At 45.1% G+C, this 25896-nt stretch overlaps 1 protein-coding gene across 3 annotated transcripts in view; it reads right to left on the bottom strand.

The window, feature by feature from the left end:
- Positions 1 to 25896, bottom strand: part of LOC125292178 (glypican-6-like) — a 74957-nt gene that overhangs the window by 9301 nt on the left and 39760 nt on the right. For 2 of the 3 annotated variants that reach the window (XM_048239372.1, XM_048239370.1), the window contains exons 5-7: positions 13057 to 13187; positions 12152 to 12295; positions 10991 to 11020 (exon numbers count right to left, since the gene is read on the bottom strand). In XM_048239372.1, the coding sequence (XP_048095329.1) occupies positions 10991 to 11020; positions 12152 to 12295; positions 13057 to 13187 (305 nt within the window). The remainder of the gene's footprint in view (positions 1 to 10990; positions 11021 to 12151; positions 12296 to 13056; positions 13188 to 25896) is intronic. The other variant, XM_048239371.1, reaches the window with a different exon arrangement.

Raw genomic sequence — 25896 nt, 5'->3', positions numbered from 1 at the left:
ACACAGACATCGCGCACACACACAGACACGCGCAAACGCACGGACATGCACTTGTGGGCAGCCGTGGCCTACTGGTTAGCACTTCGGACCTGTAACCGGAGGGTTGCCGGTTCGAACCCCGACCAGTAGGCACGGCTGAAGTGCCCTTGAGCAAGGCACCTAACCCCTCACTGCTCCCCGAGCGCCGCTGTTGATGCAGACAGCTCACTGCGCCGGGATTAGTGTGTGCTTCACCTCACTGTGTGTACACTGTGTGCTGTGTCTGTTTCACTAATTCACGGATTGGGATAAATGCAGAGACCAAATTTCTCTCACGGGATCAAAAGATTATATACTTACACACACTTTAAAGACACCACAAATGTACACACACAGATACCAGACAGCATTTTAATTAAAGATAAAAGCAATGAAGTTCTGTGTGCTGAGAACTGAAATCATATTCATAATTCATACAACTAATCACATACGCAGGAGACTTTTCACACAACAGCTACGCCATGCTGTGGGGTGACCTCGTACATATATGAAAAGATGGTAATTCTGTTTTAATATGTCATGTCTGGGCCTGCGGGAATGGAACAGTAATGTCAGACTGTGATGACAAGCTTGTCTGATTGAACACCATTTCATACGAGTCTCCTCCGGGCCCCTTGGCTCAGGGGAGGAAGTTACTCACTGTCCTCGTGCATAATGTATGCAAAGGGAAAGAGCTGGAGTCGGTAGAGTCTGTGTGGCTGTGACAGAGGTGATGAGCTAAATGGTGATGAGAGAAAAAAAGAGTGAGAGTGGGAGAGAGAGAGAGAGAGAGAGAGAGAGAGAGAGAGAGAGAGAGAGAGAGAGTGAGAGTGGAAGAGTGAGAGAGAGAGGGAGAAAGAGAGAGAAAGAGAAGGGGACAGTGATTCCGCGAGGACGACCTTGGTGCTGTTCACATTCCAGGGTCAGATAATAGCAGCAAACTGACGTTCAAATTTAAAATGTGGATGACTGCATCAGGTGAGACTGAGGAGGAGGAAGAGGAGGCAAAAGAAGAAGTTGCAGATGTGTCACAACTGTGAGGCTTTTTCACATGAACTCCACATAATTAGCCACCAGTGCTAGCACAGCAGGCATATGGGTTGTGGAGATATTCATCTCGTCCTCATCATTAATCTGGTGGGCTAATAAAACGCTGGTTGGTCGGTGAGCTCGGTCTGGTCGGGTAAACTGTTTAAAGACCATCCTTATGGTCCAACTGCCACCTGTACCGTAATTTCCCAACTATTAGCCGCGGTTTATACATTTATTTTGCACATTTTTTTCAGCTATGAGGTTAATACACGGGGGTAGTTAATATGGTTTTGTTTTTTAACTTTTTAAGCATTAAACACTGTCCTGCGGTTTATACACAATGCGGCTAATACACAGGACATGACTGTTTGCTGCATTTGACTGAAAGCAGATGTGTGACTGATACAAAGGCATGTTGCATCCTGACAGCAGTGTCCTTATCTGGGAGTTAATGAGAATGATGCTACATTCAGTGGTCAGTGCACAGGGCTCCTATGCAGAGGGCAGGGCACACACAAAGAGCAGAGCGCCCTAGGGCACTAGCGCACACAGGGCTGGTGGGGCACGGAGGGGGCATGACATAGGGCAGAAATAATACACATACTGAATTACAAGCCTCCTTCATGTTATCATGCCCATGGTTCACATATCAATTCACACATCATCCATTACTGGTCAAAAGACACGCTGTATTTGAAGCTACTGATCAAAGTGTTTGGAATGCTTCTGTGGGAGTTTTCTGTTGCAATGTCATTCCCTAAAGTCCTGTGGTTTGGGAGGGTTTGCACAATTGGCACACAACTTTGCTTGTGGTAGAAAGTGATTGAAAAAGAGAAATGTAAAAAGTGGAAATACAAAAAAAAGAAACAAATGGCATGGCATGCAGGTTCCAGACTTGTTTTGCAGCCGGTTAATGAACACACACACACACACACACACACACACACACACACACACACACACACACACACACAAACAAACACACATACACACACACACACACATTTTGAAATAATTTGCATTGGCTAATCCCTTTGACAAAGCTGTGAAGTGGAAATTTCAGGCCAACCTGAGGAGGCCCTGTGTGTACTGGATGTGAAAAAGCAAAAGACTAACAAGGAAACTTAATTGAGGTTAAACATAGGCTAGCCCAAAGCATCTCCAGCATGGCTGCAAGGGTCTCGGCTGCCTTTCTGCAGCTGAGTCTGAAGAAGGGATTATCAGTAAGGAAACAGGAGGGCTACGCAATGGCAGCAAATAGCAATACGGTAAATTAATCCGACAGTAAACATCATTAAAAAGGAACCTGTTGTCTTGAATACAGTAACACTCGTACCTCCCAAGCAGAAATCCTCTTTTGCTGCCTTTCACATTACATAGCGCAGACGTCTTTACATCTGAGGATTATTCACAGTGAATGGCAAACAAGAAGCATCAAAGATCTCAGCACACTGCAGAAATAATTAGGGAGCTTGTATGTAAACATTGCGCTATAGCCTCCCAAGACATGCCTGGACAGAATTGATTAATACAAACTTAATTGGATTTTATAATACATAGAGAAGGATCTTCAATCAGACTGAGGTGTAAAAATGGCCACTGTGTTTAATTTAAAATAAAGCAACAAAGAAACTTAATATTTATTGTTTTTTTACTAGTCTGGCTTCACTGGTTTAGTTTAAACTCAATGCTCTCTCCAGTAGTCCTCTGCTGTTCTAGAATCAGTGTCTGCTCAATGCCCTCTCCAGTAGTCCTCTGCTGTTCTAGAATCAGTGTCTGCTCAATGCCTCTCCAGTAGTCCTCTGCTGTTCTAGAATCAGTGTCTGCTCAATTCTCCAGTAGTCCTCTGCTGTTCTAGAATCAGTGTCTGCTCATTGCCCTCTCCAGTAGTCCTCTGCTGTTCTAGAATCAGTGTCTGCTCAATGCCCTCTCCAGTAGTCCTCTGCTGTTCTAGAATCAGTGTCTGCTCAATGCCCTCTCCAGTAGTCCTCTGCTGTTCTAGAATCAGTGTCTGCTCAATGCCCTCTCCAGTAGTCCTCTGCTGTTCTAGAATCAGTGTTCCACTGAGCTTGAAGTCATAGTGTCCCATCTAGTGGACACACCATGACACTAGGGCCCAGTAGAATTTTTTATGGTCACCAGCACAGCCATGCTAAAGATCAAATAAACTTTAAAGTCAAATCAGCAGTAAAATATCAAAATAAATTATTATATACGTCTGTGAAGTTTATTCAAGGTTCCAAACCAAACTGGACGCACATCAGAACAATAAAATATATTGATGTTATGAGCATAACAAAACTGCAGTCGAGACTGTGTGTCTAAAACTACATCATTCAGTATGCTGCCAGACTAGTGACATTTTACCTCTGGCGTCTTTGCCTTCGACTAGAGTTTGGAGCATTGCCTCCTCATTACCGACAGAGGAGTATTTTAAACCCCTGCTGTTGCTGGTTGATAATTGATAAGGTGAACTGGCTGACTCCGGCCTGACTCAGTCTTCCAGTGGGGGTCCCGTAGCAGCACACAGAGTGTTTTACAGCATGCTCAGAACTCCCTGCCAAGGGCCGCAACGCGATCCCGCCGAGACACTCTGCTAAGAGCGCAGTTTAAAGAGGATAGAATGAACACACTTGTGTCAAATGATGAAACACGTCAGACACATACGCGCTGACGAAACGGGCTGTGCTGAAATAGGGACATTTGAATTCTTTATTGGCTGATAAAAAATATATTCCTTTTCTCTATATGAGTCATTTTGATTGGTCCTTGCTACCTTCCTCTGCCTTTCCTACTGTTAACCACAGAGGAAGTTTGGGGCAGTGTTTTGGGTGGGGCGTCCCCATGCCACCTGGCCAGATGTGTTGCCTGGAGAGAGTGGGTGAGGCGAGGTAATGAAAGTGCTGCCTCTGCAGGGCGTATCGCACCCAGTCGGTCAGTTAATCACGGGCCCTTCTTCCTGCGCCTGCCATGACTATAAACAGCCTTTCATCAATGGCCACCCATCTGGCTCGCACACATATATACCTCACAGCTCTCTCTAATACAAACATCAATGAGCCCATGTGCCAGAGTGGTCATGGGGCAGATCAATTTCACTAGCTCCCCGTGAGGGACAAGATATTAATAAAACACCTTAAAAACCTATAAAACTCTGAATAAAACCCCTTCTAATTATGAGCCCTTATATTACTGACAAAAAGGACTCAAGTTCCATTGACAATTACAGTTGTCAAGTCTTTAATACTAAATATTTTGTAGATAATACAAATATTATTTTCATGAAACAGTGTTCTCACAATAAACTCCCCTACAGTTTTCCCCACTTAAAGGTAGGTAATAAAATGGATGGTGGGCAATGAGTGGACATACTCTCTAGCTATTCTCTTCTCTGGGAGAGCCGCGCCCTGAGTCCAGACGTCTCGACTGGTACAAACAGATGGCCCAGTCTTGCATGAGAAACCCCATGCCTCACGTCCACTCAATCAAACAGAGGCAGACCGCTAACAGACCCCTCTCTTCCTCTCGGTGTCCCTGAAGTGCAGGGCTGCAGACACTCTGACAAAGTTACCACCCTCCCCATTTCTCACGTTATCAAAACTGACAGGGGGGGGTCTAGTGGAGAGATAAAACGTTAGTTGTTTCTGTTGGGACAACCTGTTTCCGTGACCCCGCTGTCCATTTCATGCGACTGCTTTTAGGGGGCGATGGGAGTGCGGGCTGAGAGGATGGGAGGCCACGGTGCGGTGGTCTGCCGGAGGGAAGTGAGAGAGAAATGAGGGGCCGGGATAAAGGCTTCAGCAGGAGCCAAGTAGCGACAGGTGCGGCCAAATCCCCTGAATATCCACCTCACTCCTGAGACCGCGTCACGTCCCGGCACTAAATCTGCTGGCACACAGTATTCTGCCTTGGTGCAGACATCTCCGGTAAGTCGGGTGCCTGTCTGTACACGGCACAGTATTTATACACATATCACTTGCACTGCATGCTCCTGATGGATGGCACCATGTGTGTGCAGGATCTCACTGGCTGTCTTTTACAATAGCACTTGAGTATAGCAGTACAGTATACAATGGGTGGCATGAGCGAACATGCTTTTCTTCCTGAAGAGGGGATTTGAAGGCATGATGCATCAGGCAGCTCTGACTGTTACTGTGAGGCTTTGGACTGGAATGAAGAGATGAAGTTCCATAGAACAGCAAAGCATCCCAATACCAGTATCATATGTTTATCGGATGAGGCAAAGCAATCCCACTGGACCTAGAGTAGAGAGCCCTCTACATCTTAAACAGTCTGTGCATACATGTGGTGCTTTATGAGCAGAGGATCTGTAGATGCCTTGGATGCTTGTTAGATCCAATGTCTCAGCACAACAATTCTTCAGTCCTTTTTTCAAATAAAAACAGCACTAGCCTCATGTTGATATCACTCAAGGGGCTATTACAGTTTCAAAGCGAACATAATTCAGATCGTTCTCAAGGCCGTGGCAAACACCCCTGAAAAGAGCAGAAATAATAATGCCACAGGATCCATAATTAGCTGTTAATGGCGTCATTCTCTGCGGAGTGATCTGCTCAAGCTCCACTACGGGCAAATCTGTTCCCTCTTCTTCCCAGCTTTAATTTCACTCTGGAGGATCATTAAGGTGAGGACTCTAGAAACATGATCCCTGACCACACCAAGCAAAAATATGCTTGTGGAACAGAAATGAGGTTGTTCCCAACAAGTCATATCTATTGCCTTTGAATGTATTTAAAGTCACATTCCGATTAAAGTAAAAAAAGGCAAAAAAAAAACAAAAACAACAAAAAAACAGCAGCAACTTGATATTATTTCCTGGTGTCTATGGAATGAGCTACATTTTTGAATACAGCAATGTGAGGGAGGATTTCTTCTGATCCTTTCGTGGCTGTCTCATGCTCTGCTGCTGATGCCGTTTCATGATTGCGCTGGTTCTACTGTATCCCCTTGGCTGTGTGTAGACACTAACTCAGACGGCTGTGGGAATCCCGGTGTGAACATGAAGTCCACTGAGGTGAGACACTTCATCATCACTGGGCCTCATTTATCAACACCCCCCTCCCCCGAGCAGCCAAACGACAGAACACTGATAAAATGACTACAAGTTAGCTGCCGTGATTTGCCCCGGGTGATGACTGTCCAATTTGTAAAAAAAAAACGGCGATGCACTGATTAGAGCGATGCGGCGTGCTGTCGCGGTGAGGAACAGAGCAATCACCGAAAGGCCACGTCTCGGCCGTAATGGGCCTCGCCTGTGAACCTCATTAACGTATTGACAGATATGAAGTGGTGCCCGTGTGTTAATAGTGGGGCGGCTTGTTGCCGACTGAAGATGAGACAACGAGAGATCAGGCGGATGCTGTTCAGAGGCCAGGAGGCAAAGCGCTCCACACAGCGGCCAGACTGATTAAAACTATGCAGCCGCCTTGGCATGCAGAACATGAGGAAGCCAGGGTTACATTAGATGCTTGGATGATATTTCCATGTGGTTTGGTGCTTTACTTCAATGTCTACCAATAATCAATCATTTGCACAGTTGTTAATGTTTGAAAGTCATCTGGATATAAATATTTGCAAATGGAGATAAAATGCTCTTGGGAGAATACTTCTGACCACAGCCCTTTCATATTGTGTTGGCTATGCAGTAAATGTTACATGGGTGCAGAGTATGTGGCCGTTATAGAAATTATATCCTGCTTCCAAGAGTAAAATGCAAGGCCCAACCATGAGAAACAAAGACGACTGGAGCCTAAATGAGAGGCTCACTTTCCCAGAAAGGAAGTTTCTTACAGCTATTGGCCAGAAGCCTGCCGTAAAAAATGTGCCATATGAGATGAATATTGCTTAAAGTGCCAGTGCTAACAGTGTATGCCTCTACAGTGAAAGCACTTTCACACTACTCTTTTTTCCATATAAGCTAATTTGTGCACAAAGCTGGTTATCACCCAACTATTTTATTACATAATCGATCAAGACTGAGAAACCTGTGTGTGTAAGTGCAAACGGATGATAATAAAGTGAGACATACTGTTAGATAAATTCAGTAGATCAGTCCTACTGACAGATTGAAATTAATGAATCTATCGAATACTGTCATCCATACGGTCATCCTTTACTACCTACAATTTCTTGAAAGGAGGCAACAAATCAAATCAACAACACAGTTTAGTTGTCTTGACAACTCAAAACTGAGCTGCTGTGTGTAACACCAAACTACAGAGATACTAGTTTTTTAAACCGTGAAATTACATGTTTATATGTTCTTAAGAGGAGCTCATCAATCTTTCAGCCAGAAAAGCACTTCCCATATTTATAAATCTAAACAGAGGTTGAAAAGCAACTCCTAATGTTTTTTTATGTTTATTTTTGAGTGGCCTAGCCGACAGTGATAATTATGTCGGAGGAATCTGCAGAATCTACATTACATAATGACCTGGCCACGGCTAAAATAAATAAACGCTCACCACAGTAGAGGTGGATGTGTCTCAGTGAAGCTGTGCCAACAAAACAAAAATGGAGGGCTGAGCCAACCACACTGGAAGCCATTAGACTTAATATATCCCCTAGCAACTGCCTTCACCAGGCACAATACATGAGATTAGCCCAGATAACTGTCAATTCTGACCGCCAAACAAATAGAATGGGGAAATAAAATAGCCAAAGTTCCATGCAATGATACAAACACAGGGATGGGGTACAAAGCGAAAAGAAACATCAATATTCCAAATAAAAGCACAGGAAATGTGGGTTGCCACATGGCTCCTGTCTGTTTGTTTCCAGCGAAGGCTGAGGCGGTTGTGTGCAGTTTCTCTCTCGCACCAGGCGCCACATTTCTGCTGGACTGAGGCAGCTCAGCGGGGCAAACGCAATCAACAGGCCAACACAATTAATTCCCCCCTGCATAACTCTGTTAGGCCTGGAAGCACATCCACTCATGACTTCACCCTAATGGACCCAGGGGTATCGCATAGCTGAGGAACCGTACCTGTGAGGCCATCGCACAGCCCAAATTGTCAGGGCTAATGGTGTCTTAGATTTCAATGGCACAATAACATGATGCTTCCTTAGCCTCCACGGATAATCTGAACGACAATTTTGCCACCAGCCAATTTAGCTTAATTTATACAAAAACATACTTCCACATTATGTTTGTGTCAATGCTCATTAGCTTGCAAAACAGCTAACAAACCCACCATATTAAATCTCAACACTGAATGATGTTAAAAATAACATGAAAGACATTAGATGTAAGGGGGCGGACTACCGATTGGACCACCACGGCCTTCTACTTCCATGCAGCAGATATCAAAGCCACAGACCTCCCCCAGGAGGTGCGGGGAGTGGAGCGGCCCGGTGGGCCCAGGTCTGGGCTCTATGGGAGGGGGGAGTGAGTGGTGAGAGGGCCTGGGAGTGTGGAGGTGGAGCTTCTCCCTCAGGTAACCTGGGGTGATGGGTGCAGCCCCACACACAGCCTACCTTATACATTCCTGTCATGATCCCCGCGCTAATACCTAATCAAAGCCACGCAACAGAGGCCAGTAAACAGGGGATGGACTCAGTGGTCACTGAGATGCTGTACACTCCAGCACAGAGAAAGGCAAGAGAGAAGCAAGCAGCTGCTAGCCTAGAAATCTAGACGCACCCTAGCGGCAGCAAGGGTAGTTTAGCAACTCTCAGTTGGCTTGCGAGCTGGAAAAATTGGAAAAAACTTCAATAAGGCCAATCACATCATGTATAGAGTCGGTAGGCGGGCTTAACATAATGATTGATGGCAGAGTTGCAATGGTTCTGCGTGAATTCCCTGCTACTTGAAAACAAAAAAGATGGATGTTGCTGTTGGCGAACAGCGTGACACGAGTTAAGCTTTTTTTAAGTTGGCAAAAGTTTGAACTAGCCAACTAGCTCCACTGGTGGGAAAACGCTTGGGACTAACGAGTTGTAGCGCTATTCTATTGCATGCAGAGGGAATTTGAAAGACAACCGATTATCCCGGCCCTCGGACTGAGCACTGCGAATGGTGAGTCCCCAGACCCTACATCTTGATGTGGGAAATCAGCTGCAGGAAGTGGGGGAAATCATGTCCATGTCATGAAGTGGACAACATGAGGAACACTGGAGATGGGGTCAGCTCTGTATGGAGGGGATGAGGAGTGGTGGAGAGAAGAGAGGAGGAGGAAAGGGGGAAGAGGAGAGAAGAGAGGGGGAGGAGAGGATATGAGAGGAGAGGAGAGGGGGAGGAGGAGAGAAGAGAGGAGGAGGAGAGGATATGAGAGGAGAGGAGAGGGGGAAGAGAAGAGAAGAGGGGGGGGAGGGGAGGAGAGGATATGAGAGGAGAGGGGAGGGGGAGGAGGAGAGAAGAGAGGAGGAGGAGAGGATATGAGAGGAGAGGAGAGGGGGAAGAGGATAGAAGAGGGGGAAGAGGGGGGAGGAGGGGGGAGAGGATTGGAGAGGAGAGGAGAGGGGGAAGAGGAGAGAAGAGGGGGGAGGGGGAGGAGAGGATATGAGAGGAGAGGGAGGGGGAAGAGGAGAGAAGAGAGGAGGGGAAGGAGAGGAGAGGGGGGAGAGGAGAGGAAGAGAGGAGGGGAAGGAGAGGAGAGGATATGAGAGGAGAGGAGAGGGGGAAGAGAAGAGAAGAGGGGGGGGAGAGAGGATATGAAAGGAGAGGAGAGGAAAGGAGGAAACAGGAGAGGAGAGGGGCAGAAGACAGGAGAGGAGAGGGGGAGATGAGGGAAAAGGAAAAGAGAGAGGGGGAGACATGGAGATATGGAGGAGAGGGGGAGATTGGGAGGGAGGGGAGTGAGGACAGGACAATAATGTGTCAAAAATGAAGATGACTTAATTAAATGTGAGTGCTGCTGGGAGAAGCACTATGAAGTGGTGAATAATGATGAGGTCACTGGTACTCCTACTCAAGGTAAGGACTCTGCTAAAGAAAAGGAAATGAAGACAAAGGAAATACCTGCCAAATTGACAGCACTCTTGATGTTCTAAAAAAGAGTCATGCTATGTACAATCTATTAATAAACCAAACAGAACAAAAAAGTGGCATCATAAAATGTTACAAAAAAGTTACAATAACACAGGCTTATTGTTGGCAAGTGTAATTTCACTTGTACAAAGCGTATCAAACCATGTATTCTTAAAATATTCTGTTGTTGTTTTGCTTTTTTTCTGTCTAGTGCCATGACTAAATCTTTCATTGATATTATTATGAAGACTATTTCAAAACTAAGCAGAAAACAAATCAGGCAAACAAGATCCTCACAAAAGAAAGCCCCAATGCCCAGAATGCATTGCAGTGCTGATGGGTGGCCATGGCTAATGGCCTCATTCCCTCTCCAGCATGCTGGGGCAGGTCCAGGAACAGCTCCTGCCACCCTGCCCTCACGCCACCACCACCACCACGTCCACTCCCCACTGGCTAATTGCCCACTTATTCATGAGCATGTGGCTGGCAGGCGGGCAGGCCTCTCTTCATGGGCTCTCTGTGCCCGCAGCATTGCAGCCTCCCCTCCCCTCCTCTCCCCTCCCCTCCCCTCCTCTTTCCCTCCAGCAGTGCCACACTGGAGATTGGCTGCTGTCCTCCAGGAGTTGACTCCATTAGTGAGCACTATGGAGCCCCAATTGCCCCATGGAATGTTAGAGTTGGGGGTTGGGCATACAGTACGCTCCCCTCAAGAGAGGAGTCCTCTGGTCCAGTACAAAGTGCCGCGCACACATGAAAAATCAATCTAGTTAGCCTCAATATTGATATGAGTGTGGATCTGTTGACATGTACAGTGGAGAGAGCTCAGGGCCTCATTCAGCCAGAGAATGGAGGGCTGCTTAACAAAGCATTCCAAGGACACAGGGATGGAGCCTCGGAGGCAGAGAGAGTGACTGACAGACTGAACTCAAATAGGGAAGCGCTGGAACTTACACTTTGTTGCATTGTTCTCCACACAATCCTCTGGCAAGCAGCATGAAAGAAAGAGACAGGCATTTCACTGACAATGTATCTCTACAGAGCATAGGAACACAGAATAAGGAGAGAGAGAGAGAGTGAGAAGGAAAAAGAGAGAGAGAGCGAGAAGGAAAAAGAGAGAGAAAGAGTGGATAGAAAGGAGGAGATGTCTCTGTGTCTGTGTGTCTCTGTGTCTGTGTGTGTGTGTGTGTGTGTGTGTGTGTGTGTGTGTGTGTGTGTGTGTGCATGTGTGTGTGTGTGACTGAGAGAATGTGTGCACACTATGCGCTGTAATAAACCTTTGAAAGAAACTGCTCTATATAAGCGCTTAATGACCTAATTTTCACACCTAACCTAACTGTCTTAAATTGCATAAGCTAACAGCAATAAATGCCTCCCTTTGTGCAGCAAACATTTCAAACTTTTTTCTCTGGTCTCTATATATTGACAATACAATTGCAGACACCACTTGAATTATGACTGGTGGATAGATGGGCTTTTAAAGGTATGATTTTAAAATGACCTAACTTCTGCCTCCCCCCACCCTCCTGCTATATCCAGATCAGACACAGCTCCCCTGCTCCTCTGATAATCCTTAATGAGAACTGTCCCTCATCTGAATTGGGCTGTCAGATCCGCGTTACCCACAGCCAAAGCTCTAAGTTTGGCATCAAGGTTGTTTGAGGTCAAGCTGCGGAGAACTTCTAAATCTGTGAATTTGAGGCGGCTGCCCGGGAGCCAAGCGGCGGCAAACACGAGGAGCGAGCTCAACCCGCCATCACCGCCGCTGCTGCCGCTGCTGCCACGCCTCCCAAAATGTTTGCTGTACACAAGATGACTCTCTTTTGTTGATTTCCAACACCATTGTGTTTGTAAGACAAACAGCCCTGAGCCGGCCGAGGCGCCGAGCGCACCTATCCCCCTGTCGTCCTCGAGGAGCTGGCAATTTGTTAACAAACACAAATCAATAGAGGAGCCTGACCAGAAGACAAAAACAAAGAATTAATTTCTGGCACTGGAGGGGCCACCGCCACTGGAACTCATAAGCTTTAATCAACATTGTCAAGTCGTGGCAAGACAAATGATGTTTACAGTCGAGGCAGTGTCATTTCAGCTGCCTGCCACTGCCTCCCTTACCAATCTGTCCAGGCTGGTGCCTGCTGCTGTGGTGGGGTGCTCCTCGGGGCTGTAGGGCTTGAAGCGGGCGGTGAACACATCCGAGATGCCACGGGCAGACCTGCTCATTCCTGAGGGCTTGGGTTGACCGCATCCTTGAAAAACCTGCAATTAGGAGGGAGAAATGTGTCCCACTGTTGTTCTGCATGGAAGGGCTAGAATTACTTGTGACTAAGAGAGGAAACGAAAACAATATGCCGTTCCAACATGTTAAGAACTTGCCGTTTACCCTAAGATATTCCCAAACATGGACGCTACTTAAAGCTCAACGTCACATGAGCTGAACCGTGGCTGTAATACTTTAAGTTGGGATCTGTCTAACCACATGTAATTTTATGGCTTTAAATTATGGGAGACACTGTGTGCCTGGTATGCCGTACACGTAGGCAAAACGGCAGAATGCCTTCCGTATTATAAGCAACCACTTGGCAGACCCAATTTAGACCTGACTCACGCCAAACCCCAAACATGTGAACACGAGAATCTCCTCATGGCCACTTTGGATTTCTTACCCCCTTCGAGTGCAACAATTTGTGGGCAGAAAGAAAATGCAGTGTAACACAGGAAGCCTATTAACTACTGTGAACAGCGCTCGGATACTGTAACCAGTAGCAAGCATGTAATTCCAAATACATTGCTATAATTGGTGAAATTGAGATCAGGTTTCAAGCCTAGCATGTGAGTGACCGAACCTGTATAAAACATGCACACACATACACACAAACACAGATGTATACACATATGTGTACACACACACACACACACACACACACACACACACACACACACACACACACACACACACACTTAGAGCCGAGGCTAAATATGTCCCATATTAAGTCTGCAACCAAAGGTGGTGGACATACTCTGTGGGTGATTTCAACACTATTATCTTGCATATTCATGATGGCTTCGGAGATCTTGACATCGATCGGCTCCATGACAGACTCAATGTTGAAGGGTCCCTCCAGTCTCTCAGTCACCAGCAGCATGGCATCTGTCACAACAGAGGGGGTAGAGAGAGAGAGAGGAGAGAGAGAGAGAGAGAGAGAGAGAGAGAGAAAGAAGGGCGTTTGCTTTGAGAAGAGCGTTTCAGCAGACACCATTTGAGCAGAGACTATTTGAGGAAGACAAACAGGACAAGAGTCTGTCTGGAGAATAGATTACATCTCTTTGGCTTGCCAGCAGTGTCATCTACATCTGTAGCTTTGATTCTAACTGTCACATTCAGAATGGTTCACACATGTCCAAAAATGTGTGATCCGTGGCATCTAAAAGGAACTTTTTTTTAAACAGAGTACAGAAACAGATGGCGATGCCATTTTCAGACCAGGAAATTAATACATTAAAACCCTACATACATACTGTATGAATTTAACAACTTCTCCAACAGTTTCCTCAGTGACCCCCCACCAGTGAAAAGCAACCATCTATTTTTAATACAAATGTTCACTTCATATTTTCATCAGAGGGTTTCATTTTTCTTTTTAGATATAACAGTATAAAACAGAATGTGAATGTGCAAAATTAATCAGTCACTGAAATGTCTAATATAAGACATGCCATTGATTTACTTTAGAATTGAATTTGGAGCCCATGTTTTATCACAGTGAACTATTTGAGTTATTTCTGACTAATACTCAAAGTCATAGAAGAAAAACTTTCTAAGCATTCCATGTCCACTTCCAGTGCGACAAGCTCCTATTTTGTATGTATCTAATCTGATAACTGGTATGGATATTTTTGGGGCAGGGCAGTGCAGGGCTTTAAATAGAAATGCATCCTTGGAGGTTAACTTGTGTTGGGGAGGTGCACAGGCAAACAGCTCAGCATGGGATTGGGCATCTCCAGGCCAACTCTATTTCCTCTCAATTACACTGAAGAGACCCTCTGCTCTGTTTACACGTCCACACCGTCTGCAGCTGAAAAAAGACCCCTGATGCTGCTCGAGATCTCTCTGGCACAAGAAGCAAAAAAAGAGGAATTCTCTAGGAAATATAACAAAAGCTGAGGACAATCTCACACATTAGTCACAATACCTTACAGACTATCCTACTCAGAATAAATATTACTGTATTACTATTACCATTTGTTAAGCAAGCATAAATGTAATGCTATGTGGAAAATATAAAATGAAGAAGTGAGTACTATCTAGAAAATGTCTCTTTCTGTGGAAGAGAGTACAAAACCACCCTGGACTAGAGGTCAATAGTGGAGAAAGTTGGAAAAAATGGGTAGTGCTATCAGATGGGCAGCACAGCATGGGCAGAGCCACTGAATAGGCAGATGGGTCTTCAAACTGTGCCACACTTATTGAACAGAGTGGGAGGGGCACAGAGGGAAAAGAGAGAGGGAGAGAGAGAGAGAGAGGGAGAGAGAGAGAAAGCAAGAGAGAGAAAGAGAGAAAGAGAGAGAGAGAAAGCAAGAGAGAGAAAGAGAGAAAGAGAGAGGGAACAGGATGAAAAGACAGGAAAGGGGAGATGATGCCTGGGGGAGATTAGAGAAGAGAAGTGGGAAGAACACTGGGGAGAGAGCAGTAGGAATGCATAGGGGCTCCGGTGCGCTGGGCGGAGGTGGGGTGGGTGGAGGTGGGTTGGGTGGAGGTGTGCTGGGCGGAGGTGGAGTGGGTGATGACAGCGATTAGGGGTCAAGTTAGATCAGTGACGCTAGCTGCAGTCGTGCAGCAGGGACACCCTAGCTTCCCGAGTGCTGGGAGTTAGTGCACAGACACTCTGAACACATGGAGAATGAATGGCTTTCATTTAAGGGCAGAGCTTGGTGCCGGGGCTCCTGTGGGTTATTCACCCCCCCTCCCACACACACATGCACACAAACAGCATCCTTCCCCCAATCTGCTGCAGTGCCAGACAGATAGGCCAGCCTCCAGCACAAGCAGATCTGGTTATCAACAGCTAACAGCCATGCAAATCGCCTCATTTCATCCTCAATTGAAAGACGTGTCACAATCGGGGAGGGCTGCACAACTTCTTGGAAAAGCCCAATTTTGTCTGGCTTTGAATGGCCTACTGAAATAGAACTGCACAGCATATTCTGCAAGTGGTAAATAATTGGAATCTGTGTTTTAGGGGCAGAGAGCTCTCATGGTGCGTTGTATCTTCCAGCCCCATCAGAGCATTTTCTCGCTTGAAAGAAAGCCTTTGTGACAAGGACAAATAAGAAAACAAAGAGGGCCAATATATTGGTCTTAGCTTTTTCCACTCTAATCTCTGGAGTAAGAAATGGCTCGGCTGTAATTTGGATTCTGCACAGCATAGCTCATCTGCAGCTCACTTGGGAAAGTAATGGTGCAATGTGACACCTGGAACAAAATAAGTGCAAGGAAAAGCAGGTTTGGTGCTGAGATATGACCTCAAACTGAATCACACTCACACACACAAAGACACAGACACATCCATGCACAGACAGACAGACAGACAGACAGACAGACAGACAGACAGACACACACACACACACACACACACACACACACACACACACACACACACACACACACTATTACAATTACAATTACGTCAGTCAGTGAAATCCATCCATGTTACACAGCAAAAAAAAAAAACAACAACAAAAAACTGGTAAGCAGCATTTGAAATGAAAACACATAAATCAAATGACTGATCAATCAACGTATGTTCCGTATGTATGTCTGTATTATTTATATGTAATTTACCAAACAGAGCATTTCTGTTTTTCAGATTCAAAAATAAATTCAAGCTTGGCTGACACTGACAGCCATCTATGTTCCATGAATAATTTGCCAGGTACATCTGACTGAGGAGTGGTGGGGGGAACTACAGTGTTTCTCCACACAACTTCTGATTCAAGCTGAAACAAACCCCTCTACCCGTGAACAGCTTGCATCTAAATCCAAAGATTGGTTCCATTGGCAGTTCCATCAAGTTCAAATCCCATTCTGTGAACGCAGCTGAGTTCCTCCTGTGCCAGCTCATGTGCCGACTCCTAAAACAGGTTGCCTTTAATCTGAGAATAGCAGCAGGGACAGAGCTCCCTCCCTTTAAACATGCCCATGAATATTTGATGTCCAGATAAAAATTATCTGCATAAAGAATCTATGTGTCAACGCATTCCCCTCCCCCTTTACCCCTCATACCCCCAGTGTCGAGAGAGCTTGTGAAGGCATGAATACACAGATTAAACTAAAACAAAGGCACTAAAGGCCCTAAAGAGCCACAAACACTCTAGTGTTGACATAGAGACAGCATTTTACAATACTCATTAGACCACTACCAAAATGGAGTTCTTTATGAGGAAAACACCATTAGCAGTGGATTACCCTGTCTAATGTTATCATTTGTCCTAATAAACCAAGCAATGATTGCTACACATACGAGATCCGAGCATTAGACCAGACAGAGTCATCTTGTGCTCCTCACAGTGCACACGTGGAGTGCTCCGCACCACACTTTGGTCGTTGGAAAAGCACTATTCTTTAACAACCTCGTTTTGATTCTGTTGGCCAAACAGAGTGCGACAGCAGCGCACCATGCAACCCTATTTGGTCCGCACCACACTTTGGTCGTTGGAAAAGCACTATTCTTTAACAACCTCGTTTTGATTCTGTTGGCCAAACAGAGTGCAACAGCAGCGCACCATGCAACCTTATTTGTGAGGAACACAATGCTCTCTAGGGCATCACGTGTTGTACTACGCCCTGCTTCCACTGAAACTCAGCAGCACAATCCAATAAGAGGGACATTCTCTGAAAGATCCTGTTACTAATGGGAGCTGAGATCATTTAGTCATGCAGGCTTCACTCCTTCACACAGCATCTGTCTAAAGACTTCTAATGCCATCTGACATTTCAACTATTTTATCCACAACTATGTTGAGGAAGCACCCCCTCCCCTCCACTTTATTTCCCATCCATCCACATGTTCAACAGGTCATTACCACAACAAACCCCACAGGGGCTGTGAATGCACATACACACTCACCAGCTGGGCGTCTGTGAAACAGGAGAGGCATTGGTTATGTGATGTTCATCTAAACTACTTCATTACAATCATCTCCAGACACGACGGCACCACAGCCCTTTTTTCCACCATCAAGAAGAAAAGCGAACAGAAGACTCTATGGAGAGTCCATACAGCGAGCTCTGCACCCAGGTCTTACATGATAACTGCCATTCATAGAAAAACTCAAAAGTGACATCTATTAAACAAAGACAACATTGGATTACTTCTTTGTGTGACAAAAGGGACAGTTAAAATGACATATCACAGGACACAGGGAGACCACAGAAAGCATAGCAGAGATAAAACAAAGGTAAACCCTAGTTTATTTCTCCTTCTTTGAGGTTGGATGAGGGGGAATGACTGTGGCGTGTTCACACAGCTGGAGCTCTGTGAGGCAGGTCTAGGGCAGAGCAGGATGGGGGGAGGAGAGGAGAGGAGACGCGAGGAGAGGAGACGAGAAGAGAGGAGAGGAGAGGAGAAAAGAGGAGAGGAGAGGGGAGGAGAGGAGAGGAGAAGTCAAGTCAAGTCAAGTCAAGTCAAGTCAAGTCGGCTTTTATTGTCAATTTCTTTACATGCACTGGTCATACAAAGAATTGAAATTTCGTTTCTCACTTTCCCATGCAGACATAGACATGCTTTAAATACAGACATAGACATACTATAGACATAGCCATAGACAATAAACATTAAATTAAAGTGCAAGACTGAAATATAGAACATGTATGTATCAAAATAGAAATATAGGACATATATATATAAAAAAAATAGAGGTAGTTGTGTTGTATATTTATATAGTCTTAACAGTTACATGAAGTTTAAACTTGTGCTTGTGTGACCTGTATATTTACATTGATATGCAGTATGCAGTAATTTCAAGTATATCAGGCTTGATGTGAAGCAGCAACACGTTAGGCTGCGCAGTCACAGTGCAGTTCCACAGGGCGGTGTTGGGGGGGGGGGGGTTAGGGTAGACAGGATCCTAGTTTCCTAGGTTCCTGGCTGGCTGGTGGGTGGGGGGGGGGGGGCTGTCAGTGATGGGAGAGTGGGTAGAGTGTTCAGCATCCTGATTGCTTGGTGGATGAAGCTACTTGCCAGTCTGGTGGTGCGGGAGCGGAGGCTCCTGTACCGCTTCCAGAGGGCAGGAGGCTGAACAGTTTGTGTGCAGGGTGGGTTGTATCCTTGACAATCATTAGTGCTTTGCAGGTGAGGCGGGTGGTGTAAATGTCCTGCAGGGAGGGGAGTGGTGCTCCAATGATCCTCTTAGCTGTGTTAACAGTGCGCTGGAGGGTCTTCCTGTTCTGATCTGTGCAGCTTCCGCCCCACACTGTGATGCTGCTGGAGACGATGCTCTCAATGGTCCCTCTGTAGAATGTAGTCATGACAGGAGGCGTGGCACTTGCCTTCTTCAATTTGCGCAAGAAGTAGAGGCGCTGCTGGGCTTTCTTCGCCAGTGATGCTGTGTTGGTGGTCCAGGAGAGGTCGTCGCTGATGTGTACCCCCAGAAATTTTGTGCTGCTCACTCTCTCCACAGCATCTCCGTCGATGGACAGTGGTGGCAGTTGTTTGTGGCCTCTCTGAAAGTTGACAACAATCTCCTTGGTCTTGCTGACATTTAGCAGGAGGTTGTTGTCTTTGCACCATTTAGTCAGCAGGTCTACTTCTTCTTTCTGTAGTGTGCCTCATCGCCCTTAGTGATGAGGCCCACCAGTGTTAATAGATCCGCAAACTTCACCAGATGGTTGGAGCTGTGAGTGGTTGTACAGTCATGTGTTAGCAGTGTGAAGAGCAGGGGGCTGAGCACACACCCTTGAGGGGCCCCCGTGCTCAGGGTCAGAGTGCTTGAAGTGTTGTCCCCGACACGTACTGCTTGTGGTCTCTGCAACAGGAAGTCCAGCAGCCAGTTGCAGAGGGAGGTACTGAATCCTAGCTTGTCCAGTTTGCTGATGAGTTGTTGTGGTATTATGGTATTGAATGCTGAACTGAAGTCTATGAACAGCATTCTCACATATGAGTCTTTATTGTCTAAGTGGGTGAGGGCTGGATGGAGGGCAGAGCAGATTGCATCCTCCGTGGATCGTTTGGCTCGGTATGCAAACTGGAAGGGGTCCAGGGTGGGGGGTAGGGTGGCTTTGATGTGTGACATGACTAGCCGTTCGAAGCACTTCATGATTATGGGCGTGAGTGCTACAGGACGGTAGTCATTGAAGCATGATGGTGATGATTTCTTTGGCACGGGTATGATGGTGGCAGTTTGAAGAGAGGAGAGGAGAGGAGAGGAAAGGAAAGGAGAGGAGAGGAAAAGAGAGGAGAGGAGAGGAGAGAGGAGGGGAGGAGGCGGATGCCATCATGGCTCATCATGGCCACTGCTTTCCACGCCTCACCTTGCACACAGCTGCTTCCCATTACAGCCTCCTCCTCCTGCCCGCACCTCAGGATGGATAGAAGGCCACTTATTTGTATTTGTTTAACCCTGTGTATCTGGGCAGTTAGGCAAGCCACAGTGATTAGTCAGAGTGCAAACAGCCATTATAAAGCCATTTGCTGAGGGCTCCGCTGGGCTGATGACACGGCCATGGGAGAACACAAGGCTGTCTCGCCCCGTGCGCGCACACTCTAAAGGTACTCTCCACTGCCTGCAAGGACAATTAGCGCTTCCTGCACTCCCAATTACAACATCTGGGCATTATCTGCCCAATGTGAAACATACACCACATGTTCACTTAGTCTCATTCAGTGTCGTGATATAGCTGCTAAATGCAAGTACATTAACCTATCACCGGCCTCCTTATGAGTCATCCATGGGTATGACACAAACCATTATCAAGTGTCTCTTCTGAGGATCAGAATCCCGCTAACATGACAACATGAAGGCACCTCCAGGCCCAAATTACACAATAGAATATTCACGTGATGTATTATTAGATACATGATCAAGTTGCAGGTCAATTAGTCATGTTGTCCCCTATGGTTAGCATGGGCAATATTTCTCTATGGAAGGCTGAACAGATGGGTTCTTATTGGATGCATAGTACCTTCCAATGTCACAGTTTCAACAATACACTGGAACACACTGTCACTCACTCATAATTTACACAGTTTGTTTTTGCTAGATGATGATGATCATGATCATTACTGATTAAATAACAAATATTGACTGACAGCTGAAACAACTTCAAACAAAAGGATCTAGAATCATAGCAATAGAAGTCATTCATCTTCACACTTATAACTTTGATCTTCCCTTTGATTTATTCATCAATTCAATAAACTGTGAAATTGTTTCTTGAAGAACACAACGCTATTTATTTGATCTGTCTATTTTAAAAGTTGATTTCCGTTTGGAAATGAAATGACTAAATAATGTACGTTGAAAAACAAAGAGAGTGCAGAACAGACAGGCTCCCACCCATCCAGACGAGCAGTAGCACGAGAGCCATGCCCAATAAACATAAACTTTAGACGGAGAAGACACTGCTGCGGTCATTTTTCTAGCCAGGCTTTCAAACACACTCAACAGGTACTACACAAATGCATTAGGAAAGCTGCTGCACAAACACTGTGGCAATAATTATTTATAGCTCACAAAAATACACACGGGGGAAACATCACTTTGAATGGTGGAGACAGAGTAATCCTGTTTGCTTTGCGAGCTCTCTTTCAGAAGCTGCGAAGCCCTTTGGAGGTCTTCTACAGGGAGAAGGTTTTTTTAGGGGGAGTCTGTTTTTTCAAGTGTATATCTTATTCATGAGCCTTCCCACCAAAGGACAGGAAATGTTATTAGGCTCGCATTTTCGTGAATTGTCAGGCTGGAGCAAGGTCCTGTTTCTTGATGAAACAAATCAGGCAATTAAAATGGAATGAACAAATAAAATCAATGCAGATCCTCTTACATCCTGGTGACAAAGGACTGCATAGAGGACGACAATAAGCTGTATTTAGAGCAACGTGATAATGAGGATATTAACGGTGACTGCGTCTGAGTGTAGCAAGGTGCCTCTCAGAGGAAAAGACTGTTAAGGCCACACAGGGGTTTAAGAGAGCAAAAAAAAAAAAATAGAAAAATAGAAGGAAAATAAGAAAAAAGGGAAAAAAAAAAACAGGAATACGGTGGGCACAATAAAGTGGGTCAAGGTTTCACAGGAGAATATTATCATATAACAAATGATCCAGCACCAGAAGGTGATTGAAACATCAGTTTACCATTTGCAGCATTACTCACTATCGGCACGAAGCATCTCAGTGAATTTGTCCCCGCTGTCAGAAATGTCCCTCGCCATAGATTCCTGCCTGCCAGGGCCTGACACACACAACTACTGCTGCAGTGCAACTGATGATTTACAGTGATTATATAATAATAACATCCTACTGATTGCAGACCAGCCTTCAAGGATATACCCTTTTTACAAGGCTAGACTTTTACTGGTTTACTAAAAATTTCCTCAGCAAACAGTAAAATGCTAGCTGGGTTCATGTCAAGCCTAGGAGTGCTCTTGTAAAGGCCACCCATTTAGTCCACATAACCACTAGACACGTACTCTGAGGGAAGTGAAACAGAACCATTGCAAACCCTTTGATTTTAGCTTTTACAAAGTATACCAGTCCAGACATGAATCTGAAGGAACTGTGAATCTGTTTTTTGCCAAGGCCCTGGCAATTTTGGTGTTTGGATGCTACTTCCAATCCCTAACCCTGAAAGATCAATTCTTGCAAGCTCTCTGCTGGAGGTTTGTGAGCTTTGACACCCAATTGTGCTCCACAAGCTGTTTCTTTAATCTTAAATATGTCTGTGATACATTAAGCTCTCAGCCCATTTACTGCTTGCCAAAGGCGAAAGAATGTGCCGCAGAATTGTTGGCCCTGTCACCTGAGAGAGAAATAAAACAAACCATTTTGCTTTTTTGGAATAAATAAACCAAAAAATGTCCCACGGGCAAGTAATGACTGGGTTGGTTGCAGCCATGTACTCCTCCAGAGTTTGCGGTTGGTGTTAGTGCAAAAATAACCAACCTGTATAAAAGCCACATTCCTGACGCCATCATTCATAAAATGTTCATCAACTTCAATTTAGATTTTTTTGCCCCCAAATAACACAATTAACTCTCCCCTGGAATAGAACTGCACTTAAAACGCACGCAAAAAAAGGGGGCAGTGGGATGTCTGCCGTTGCTGTACACAGTTTGGCTGCTATCTGCGCGGCACAAAAACGCGGGGTATTCTGCAGAGAGATGAATGTTTGTGGGATGTCATGTTTGTGTGGGCTGAGCGTCGGCCCGGCACAGCTGCGCTGAATGAACATCTGTTTGGGTCTGCTTCTGGCAGCGCCATGAGGGTCCCTCTGTTTCCTGCTCTCCGGCCGCGGATGGAGACGGAGGTCAACCGTGGGCTAATGTGAATCGCTGCCTTTTTGTTTACGTCCGTGTATTAATGTAGTGTGCTGGAGCCTGGCTACCGCCTAGCTGGCAGGAGAGGAGAGACAGAGGCACTGGGGGATAAATCGTTGCTATCAGGAGCTCAGCTCGCAGCTGTAAAGGATTTCCTCCTGGCTTCTGGGCTGGACTGACTCCGCTACCCACTCCACCCCCTACACCACACTCTTATAGCACCCCCCTCCTCCCCCTTCCGCCCCACCGAGATTCTAGTCCATACTGTTCTTTCCTGATAGACAGCCAACAGATATGTACCAGCCAAACCATTTTTCTGTCTACAAAGTATTACATTATTTCGGTCTTCTCAACAAGATGCAGACACATTTTTCTTAGGACAGAGCAAGAGCACAATGACATTTTTTCAGAAGTATCTTCTCTGTCTCTGCCTTGTATGGATCAGTATAATCATTTCCTACACAGGATGCACTTCTTGGACAGTTGACTATCTTTGTAATGACCAAAACATCCAGAACAGAGAGCTCTCCACTGCTCACTGACAGTCTAGAGCAAAATAGGGTCTGGGTCATGTGCCAGATATGCATTAATGTAAGACTCTAAAAGGCAGATCAATTTCTCCTTAAGATTTGACCTACACAAAATTGAAAATCTTTAAAGGTTTTATGAATGTGAAATGTCAGAGCTTAATAGTATGAAAATGACATTTTGTTTCTATTAGAATGAACTCTCTGTTAAAGAGGTTACTGATGGTGGTGGAAGCTGTCTACATTTACAAAAACCTCTATTAACGTTTTTCATGTGACGTATTCTAGGTTCTATAGCTTTGTTTACATCCAGCTGGTAGGCAAGGGACAAGTTGAACCCATTGAACATCGTTGTCTGCAGCTGCCTCTCAGTAGGCTACATCTCTGTATTTCAGCAATGTCAACATTTCAGGCATCAATAAAGGTGATGATGAAACGTTATCCCATTGTTCAATATTTGATAGCCTGTCACAGGGACGTTGTTTCGCTAAAATCGCCCTGATTTGGTGCATTGATCTGTATCGATAACGTTATGGGAGAACCTGCATGTAGCCTAATGGTAGCCTAACTTTTTTTCTCTGTTCAAAACTCGGTTTACACGAAGACAATAGCCTTTCTTAGAAGCTGTGAAATTTGACCAGAAAGGAACATGTCTTCCTTCTGAAAGCTGACACAAAATCAAACAATATTTGATAATTTAACTTCAACTGAACAGCGACAGGTCTTGGTAGGCAGTAGACTCAGCAGACGTTAAAACGGTAGCCTACTGTTATAGCCAGAGTCAGTCAGCATCATGTAACATTAATGGCGTTAGTCATGAATCCTGTAACATATTATATCATATAACAGCGATGGCTTATTCGAAGACGATCTGCGTGGATATATAACCACCCAGAAAAACTCAGAATGTGAGTGATAAAGTTCATTAATTGTATGAAACTTTTTATTAGTTATCCATTGCAGCATCGCCTATATTAGGCTGTTATGCTAGCTCAGCCTTTAAATATGTTGTTATTTTGGTCATGTGGACTTGATTAAACGAATAAAGATAATTCATAAACTGCTTATTTCTTACATGACTGAAGCAGTAGCCTAGGTTCAACAGTGGTGTTTAAGGTTGCTGTGTTAAGTTGTTGTGTGTGATCGCTAAACAATTAGGATCAAATCAGTTTATTTTGACATACATGAGTTAGCCTGACCTATAACGTTAGCCTATAACACATAAGCCTATTCTGTTTTCATTTATTAGCATTTGTTGTGATTATATAATCAAATGACACTCATGATAACTTGAAATAGAAGGACAGAAGATAGGTGATTGATGTCCACAAGCACGAATTTCACGAGACAAATTAGAACAAACTGTTCAGGTAAAAATAATCTTGCCATGTTCAAAATGCTGCACTTTTTCCCTTCATAGCCTATCTCTGGCAATTCATTTTTGGATGACTGTAGATAGTAGTATTTTAGCCTACGTCTTCGTAGACAGTAGGCTACACCATTAGGCTATCTTGAGAATTAAAGACTTCACAGCTGCTATTGATCATCCTCTACAACCACGAGGATAGGTAGGCTAAACGGTCGTTAAAATCGCCTTTTTTGCTTCTTATTGTAAAACCAACTGTTAGGGCCTACACAAGTGGTCGGCATCCCGGTCAATATTTGATATTAAAATTTCAATTTTGACGCTATTTGTAACTATGTGTAGCCTATGCAACCCGACTGTTGTAGGCTTGCCTACCACTCTCTGCAGTGCCTTGCCTACCATTCTTGCCTACCACTCTAGTTGTAAACAAACGGTCACATGACATTATGACCTAGGTGCAAAACCTTAATAGACTCTTTCAAGAGAGTTCCATTATCAGCATCATAGTTGGCCCCACAAGGCTTCCGTTTTAACATTCCATATGTTATCCTAATGCAGAGGAAGTAGATTGGGAATCAAATAGAATGTTCAAGCATTGTTTTTGTTTTTATTGTTGAAAGGGTCTATAATAAGTAAGGGATAATGTAGGCTATAGAGCGCCCGGTCATTGTCGGGAGATAGGTCCCGACAGGGCTTAACCGGACCCGACGCGGCGAGCGGGGGTCTTGTTCGCCCTGAAGGGACCTATCTCCGACAATGACCGGGCGTTTCTATACATTATCCCGCTTATTACACGGCTACTTACCAAAAGCGACACAATAAACTCCCCACGATATGACTCTTTAGCCTACATAGCCTAGGCTATAGCCTATTTGTTACCGTTTCATCATGGCTTTTGCTGAGAAACAAATAGTTCGCAACAACACACGCTGAACTTGAATCAAACATTCTTTAGAACACAGCTGATCAACCGTCTGCTTTCACTTTTGAATGAAGTTCCAATCCTTGCGTAGTGATATGAAAGAATTGAAGCACAAAGCCCATTTTCCTTGACAGCGGTCTGTTATACTTAGCAACGGTCTGTTATTCAGAATTAGCAGACCGCCGAACGTTGGGTAGGCCCATTCAAGTGAATGGAGCATTCTGCAGCACTATGAAGAGCCGTGTAATAAGTAAGGGATAATGTATAGAACGCCGGTCATTATTGGGAAAATATGTCCCGACAGGGCGAACCGGACCCCGAGCGCAGCGGAGGGGTCTTGTTTTGCCCTGAAGGGACTTATTTTCCCATAATGACCGGCGTTCTATACATTATCCCGCTTATTATAGGCCTACGGCTACTTGCCAAAACGAATAATAAACTCTCCACGATATGACTTTAGCCTACATAGCCTGGCCTATTTGTTACCGTTCATCGTGGCATTTGCTGAAAAACAAA

This window comes from Alosa alosa, chromosome 3 (genome assembly GCF_017589495.1).
Source record: "Alosa alosa isolate M-15738 ecotype Scorff River chromosome 3, AALO_Geno_1.1, whole genome shotgun sequence".
Classification (NCBI taxonomy): Eukaryota; Metazoa; Chordata; class Actinopteri; order Clupeiformes; family Clupeidae; genus Alosa; species Alosa alosa.
Note: the sequence above shows the minus strand (reverse complement) of the source record. Positions and strands in the feature narration are given on the sequence as shown.